Below are 7,259 nucleotides of genomic sequence, written 5' to 3'. Positions count from 1 at the left end.
ATAGAATTGGAAGGGACCACAAGGGCCATCTTGTCCAACCTCCAGCCATGCAGGAACACAGAATCAAAACACTCCGAATAGATGGCCAGCCAGCTTCTAGTTTTAAATCTCCAAAGACAGAGAGTCCATCAGATTTTTAGGTAGCATATTCCACTGTTGAACAACTACTAGGAAGTTCTTCTTAATGTTTAGATGGGATCTCTTTTCCTGTAGTCTGAATCTTTTGCTCCATGTCCTAGTCTCTGGAGCAGCAGAAAACAAGTTTGCTCCACACTCAATATGATGACCCTTGAAATATCTAAATATGACTATCAAGTTACCTCTTAACCTTCTCTTTCCCAGGCTAAACATATCCAGCTCCTTAAGCTGTCCTTCATAGGGTCTTCAGACCTTTCACCATTTTGGTCACTTTCTTCTTACCATCAAGACATTCTTTCTGATGTTCAGTCAAAACCTATCCTCCTGTAACTTAAAAACCATCAGACTTAGTCCTACCCTCTAGGTCAACAGGGGACAAACCTGCCTCCTTCTCTCTCTTTTAGCCCTTTAGATATTTAAACAGTACAATCATGTCACTCTCTCAATCTTTGAGTGAGTGAAGATCTTTATATGCCTGTCACAGATTCTAATTTTAAGGCAGTCTTCTCTAGCTTTCCCCAATTCAGATGTTTTGAACCGCATCTTCCATATTTCTCCATAGTTTTTCCAAATACCAGTAGCTACAGGTGTGTCTTTCCCACTGCTTGGGGAAATTACTTTGTTGGACAACTGCTCCCAGAATCCCCTGGCCACCAGCTGGCAGGGGGAGTCTGGAAGCTGTAGTGCAAAAAAAGCAATTTTTTCAAGCGGTGGCCCTTTCTGGTGCAGTATTTTTGAATCACAGTCAGTAAGAGGTGATTAGAAATATTAAGAGCTTAGAAATGTTTCCCTTTTTTAATTGTAGTGCCCAGAATCCCCAAACCAGTATAGTCACTTAGCCAGGAGCTATTGTAGCTGGGGGATCTGGCTAGTTACATTCCAAAAAGATGACTTCTCTATGCTCTGCTCCTCTAATTTAAATATGGAATGATGTTTCTCCTCTCAATTCTTCTCATCTTTGGTTGTAGAAGACATCTTACCCAGCTCACATTTTTCTACTCCGGAACCTATCACTACCATCTTATTCTCTTAGCCCCACCTCAGGCTCTCCTTTAGACTTAATTGCCCTCCTCCCCACCTTAGTGGTTTCATCCATTTAAAGAGAAACCTGAAATATCTGGCCGCAGCTGTGTAACATTAGATTTCTGGTAGTAATGTAGATGATGTAAGATGAGGACATTTCCAAGGCATGAAAACTCCCTTTTGTTTCCTGTGACTGCCTCCTCCTTCTCTCTTCATAAAAGCCTGGCTCTCTTTTCAATCAACCTGAAGATTTGTTGTTTAGGGAGATCTACCAAGCAATTTCCATGCTTGTCTAGAAAACTACAAAGATGCAGAGTACAGATTATTAGCCTGCCTATTAGATGTTGGCTTCCAGCATCTGCAGAGATGTATGTAGGTATTTTAGGTGGGGAGTTAGGAGAGAATTGAGGGGAAAAGATGCCAGTTGTATGAGAGGAAGGATATAATTTGGGCCTGGTACTGAAGACTTAAATAAAGTGTGCCTCTGAGTGTGAACAGAGTGCTTTCACCCTCACTTCAATCCACAGCCAACCCACACGTATCCAACCCATGGGTGGCTTAGAAGAAGAAACACCTAAATTCTGTGATGTTCTTTCAAGCACTGCATTGATTTCTTTCTGTTTTAGAATCAAGAGGTTGAATTAGGATAATGCCCTATTAATAATAGGGTGGCAAAATGAAGTGCTAGCTAAGCACCATGTCTTAGCTGGAGGCTGTACAAACATGCATAGGAATAAAGGGGTGGTTTGTAAATACTGTAAAGGCTCCAGATCCTGTCTGATCTTGGAAGCTAAGCAGGGTTACTAGTTAGATAGGAGACTGCCAACAAATACCAGGTGCTATTGGCTATATTTCAGAGGAAGGATCTGGCAAAAGGAGTACAGTGGTACCCCGGGATACGAAATGACCGCGTTACGAAATTTCCGGGATACGAAAAAATTAGATAGGAAAAAACTGTTCCGGGTTACGTTTTTTTTTTTCGGCTTACGAAAAAATTTTTGGTGCTTTTCGGCGCTTTTTCGCACGAAATCGCAGCTTTCCAGCGCTAGCGGCTATGGCTTTTTCGGGTTGCGAAATCTTTCGGGTTACGAACGGCGCCGCGGAACGAATTAAATTCGTAACCCGGGGTACCACTGTATTCCTTTCCTAAAAAAAAAACCTTATGAAATTCATGGTGTCACACACATACACACTGTACTGTGATGGACTATTTACACCATTCTATACCAAGAGACAGTGTGGGAGAGTGGTTAACACGTTGGACTAAAGACTGGGGAGTTCCAGGTTCACCTCCCTACCTAGGTATGAAGGTCACAGGGTGATTGTGGCTAGTCACTCCCAATCATTCTGACCTACCTACCTCACAGGTTTCTTGTAAGAATAGAAAAGCTGACAAAGACGAAATACATGGCATTGAGCTGCTTTGGAGGGAAGGAGATCTGTCAGTGTATTAGACAATGTAATTGTACAGTGTAATAGACAAATGCAGTTATTAAATTTGTAATAGACAAATGCAATTCCTGGCATGTTTATTTTTGGAAAGACACTTTATTATAATGGTCATGTCAGCTGGAGAATTCTTAGCTGGATAGAAAGGGAACACAAACACAGTACTGTACACCTCATTGTACTGAATTGGAGGTGCATTGCTTTCTGGTTATGTTTGCTACTATAACATCTTTTTAAAATAATTTAAAATAAATATACTCCAGATATCTGGGACCGCAGTTCTCATAATCCCTACCATTAGCTATGATGTCTGGGGCTTATGGAGGTTATAGCCCAAACCTCTTTAGGCACCAGATTCCCATCCCTTGATCCATTGGTAACACTGGCTTAAAAGTGGGGATGATGGCAGATTGATTCTTACTCCCAGTAACTCTTCTGTTTTTCCCATTGCCTGGAATGATAACAGCAGTGCCACCCGCCAAGTATTGTGGGACTGCAACGTACATCAGCTCCTGCCAGTTGGCCAGTGATCAAGGTTGATGGGAGTTGTTATAGGACCACAATCTTGGATTATGGAAAGGAGGAAAGTCTCATTAAGCATGGCCAAAGGACCTTAGATTGTTAAACTGAGAAAGAATAGTGTTAATTAGGATTGTTACCATCTGGAGGAAACTTAATCAATGAATTGTAGTAATTGTTGTAAGAGACTTTTTTTTAAAATCTATTAAATTGTAAGTTTTTTGTTGTGTACTTTCAAGTTGTTTCTGCCTTACAGTAACCCAAAGGTGAGCCTCACAGGTTTTTTTTTGTAAGATTTGTTCAGAACATTTGCCACTGTCTTCCTCTGAGGCTGAGAGAGTGTGACTTGCCAAGGTCACCCAGTGGGTGTCTATGGCAGAGCAGGGATTCAGACCCTAGTCCCTAGAGTCCAATCCAACACCCAAACCACTACACAATGCAGCCTCTAATTGTACAGTTCTACTACTAGTTGTACTTGTTTCAACCAATGAATTGATCACTGCAGATAAAAGTGTATGAGCAAAAAACTGCCTAGAAAATACCTGCCCCAGTATCGTCATCCTTTCCTCTGTATCCTTAGGTTCGATTCTCATCTGTAGTCACCGTCCATCCATTGGTAGTCTGGGATTATGCCTCCCGGGCTGCTCGCCGGGGCCCTTGGGAGGAAATGGCCCGTGACCGCTGCCGTTTCCGCCGGAGGATTGCTGAGGTGGGAGCCATTCTTGAACCTTGCCTGGAGATGGAGCACCGGGCCAAAATGTGGAAGAAAATCCATGAGGTTGTAGACTCTGTTCAGAAGGAAGATAACACCAATGAACCTCTCCTCTCCAACCATGCTAGGATGGAGTAGCTGTGTCTGCAAATGGCTGTTCAAGGTGGTGGTCAGTCAGACAAACAGTTTTGCTAAGCAATGCATAGAATTCTCAGTTGAAAGGTTTTTAGCACTGTCACCTCTTGTGAGTGTTGGAAAGAATGGGGCTTGTTACTCTTCCTTCCCAGCCTTTTAATTTATACAAGTGTACCTCTATTGGATTTGTTTGTCTATTGCCATGAAGTCCTTTCAAAGTACCATCTTCTTAGACTACAGTATAGTGACAAGAATCAGTAATCTGGGCCTGGATTCTGAGTTTTCTCTGCCTGGGGTAGAACATTGCAGCAAGGGTTTTGTTTTATGAATAAATGCACTGATTATAAATTGCTACTGCTACCTCTGGAGTTTGAAGAACATAAAACACGACCACATGTGTAATAATGCAAATGTTTGTGCCTGAGAGAGGGTTTGTAAAAAATACAGCATGTTTACTGTTGCACACATATTGCAGAAGTCTTGCACATTGTTACAACTAACCAGTGAATAATAGACTACAGTATTTGCATTTTATGGACAGGGGAACTGGGAGAGGGGATTTTCCAGAGCCTCAGGAGACCTTGCAGCTAAGATAGTTGTTTTAAATAATCTCCCAACAAAATGCTGAATGCACTGAATTCCCCCATTCCCATGCAAGTAGGGCTTAGGGGTTCTGTCTTTTTAAATACTCAGTGTCTCTGAGTAAGCCTTTGTTGCTTTATATAGATGTCTTGAACTTATTTTTCCACTTAAATTAAAAGTGAGTACTGTATTAATTTATTGGGGTGAATTCCTCCTGGTGGGGAGACTTTGTTTTTGTTTCTTTATATGAATAATTACCTGATAATTGTACTTTGAAGTAATAGCTGTAGTTTTAATTATTTTTATTAAAAAAACTTATCCTACATTGTCTTTTCTTTTGTGATTTATTGAAGACAAGAAAATAAAATAATTCCTGCTCATTGAGATGAAAGGCCTGTGTTGTTCTACTTCTGGGATACCCACATGGCTAACCAGATGCCTGTGGGTATCCCAGAAGTAGGACACAAGTTCAACAGTACCTTCCCATTCCAGTTTCCCAGCATAGTGCCTCCAGTACTGGAGATCATGCACAGCTATCCTCACTACTAGTCATTTATAGCGTCATATGGAGATGTTGTCTGTCCCTTTTTAAAGCTGTCCAAATCAGTGGGCATAACTCCATATTGTGGTATCACACTCCACAGTTTAAATTTACCCTATGTGAAGGCTTCCTGTCTTCTGAACCTTCCACCATTAAACTTCATTGGCTGACCCTGGGTTCAAAGGTGTAGAAAAACTAGGAAAGAAGCAACCTTACGCAGAATGTTCCTTAGTTCGTGTAGCAATGTATTGTCTATAACAGAGATGGGGAATCTCTAGTCCTGCAGGTGCTGTTGGACTGCAGTTCGCATCATCCATTGCAGTTCTGGGCACCACAATTTAAAAAGGATGTTGAGAAACTCAAGCGTGTCCAAAGGAGGGCAACTAAAATGGTGAAAGGTCTGGAAACCATGCCCTATGAGGAACGACTCACAGAGCTGGGGATGTTTAGCCTGGAGAAGAGAAGGTTAAGAGGTGATATGATAGCCCTGTTTAAATATTTGAAAGGATGTCATATTGAGGAGGGAGCAAGCTTGTTTTCTGCTGCTCCAGAGAACAGGACTTGGAACAATGGATGCAAGCTGCAGGAAAACAGATTCCACCTCAACATTAGGAGGAACTTCCTGACAGTAAGGGCTGTTCGTCAGTGGAACACACTCCCTCAGTCTCCTTCCCTGGAAGACTTCAAACAGAGGCTGGATGGCCATCTGTTGGGAATGCTTTGATTTGGATTTCCTGCATGGCAGGGGGTTGGACTGGATGGCCCTTGTGGTCTCTTCCAATTCTATGATTCTATGATTGCCATTGGTGATGCTAGATCAGGGTCATGGCAGAGCCACATAGTTCCCATCTCTGGTCTGCACTGACTGGCAGAAACTCCTGTGTTTCAGACAGAACTTTTTTCCAAACTTGGAGATGCTGGAGATTGATCCAGGAACCTTCTGCATGTGGAACATGTGCTTTCTCCCACCAAGCTATGGCTCTTTCCTTCTTCAAGTGCCTGAAAGGCCAATAACTTCTATAAGCTGTATTCATAAAGCTATATTACAATTTTACTGTGCTGCCCCTAATGCACAGGATGTGAACTCAATGGAAATGTGTGGGGTACTTAAAAAGTAGTCTTTACTAACATACCATTTGCCATAGGAGCCGTGTGATGTAGTGATTTGAGCATTGGGTTATGACTCAAGACCAGGGTTTGAATACCAGCTTGGCCATGTAAACCCACTTAGTGACTGACCTTTCACAAGTCACACTCTCTCAGCCTCAGGAAGGCAATAGCAAACCCCTCTGAAGCAACTTACCAAGAAACCCCGTGGTTGGTTTGCCTTAGGGTTGCCACAAGTGGGAAATGACTTGAAGGCACACGACATCAACACCAAAGGGTTCGTAACTTGGGGCTCACAGATGTGCTTCAGAGTCTGGGAACCAGGTTGGGGAAAGAAATAATGTTTTCCTCCCACCTTCTTTTCCTTTGAATCTTTTGTGACGGATTAAAATTTAGAGCAAAAAAAAAGTCTTTTCAAGTATACATTTTTTTTCTATTCCAGACAATCTATAAGGAGGAAATTGCATGAAATTATTTGTGCAACATGTTTATATTCAATTTTGTGTTGTGTTGTGCAGGTTCATGCCTTTCATTGGATTCTCAAAGGAGTCTGTGATCCAAAAAGCTAACTTCTCTGTGGTGAGGTGAAGGCATGGATGGACCTTCTTAATGCTGGCACATAATCCCCAAGATAACACAGTTTCCTTGGATGGTTAACTCAGATTTTTTTCTTTTATCATGTAGCAATCTCCACAATAAATTGGTGGGGAAGTGAAGAAAATGTTATTTCAGGCCTTTCAAAACTTTGAACTCTTTTAATCTACTGGTTTTAAAATGTCTTCTGAGTCTGAATTTATGGAAACCATTTGTTGGGTGTTACATAAATGAATTAAATGAGTAAAATAAATGTGTATGGTAACTTAAGGCTTCATGAAAGATACCCGTCTCTTCTTGGTGTGCTTTTTACCCCTCTCAAACTCCCACATCCATTTTACCCAGATGTAAATTCATGCTTCTTAGTCATGCTTGAAATGGAGGACATTTTGACAGTCCTCCTGCACATGTTGAAATGTAGGACATGTCCTGGAAAAGACAAACATCTGGCCACCCTGG

General features: G+C 41.7%; 1 protein-coding gene across 2 annotated transcripts in view; it reads left to right on the top strand.

Annotated features, from left to right (window-relative positions):
• Positions 1 to 4,881, top strand: part of PPP1R15A (protein phosphatase 1 regulatory subunit 15A) — an 11,116-nt gene extending 6,235 nt beyond the window's left edge. The window contains exon 3 of one of the 2 annotated variants that reach the window (XM_042473274.1): positions 3,681 to 4,881. In XM_042473274.1, the coding sequence (XP_042329208.1) occupies positions 3,681 to 3,728 (48 nt within the window). In that variant the 3' untranslated portion in view covers positions 3,729 to 4,881. The remainder of the gene's footprint in view (positions 1 to 3,680) is intronic. The other variant, XM_042473273.1, reaches the window with a different exon arrangement.
• Positions 4,882 to 7,259: the final 2,378 nt, after the last annotated feature.

This window comes from Sceloporus undulatus, chromosome 6 (genome assembly GCF_019175285.1).
Source record: "Sceloporus undulatus isolate JIND9_A2432 ecotype Alabama chromosome 6, SceUnd_v1.1, whole genome shotgun sequence".
Taxonomy (NCBI): domain Eukaryota; kingdom Metazoa; phylum Chordata; class Lepidosauria; order Squamata; family Phrynosomatidae; genus Sceloporus; species Sceloporus undulatus.
The sequence above is the reverse complement of the archived record's forward strand: the minus strand, read 5'-3'. Positions and strand labels throughout refer to the sequence as shown.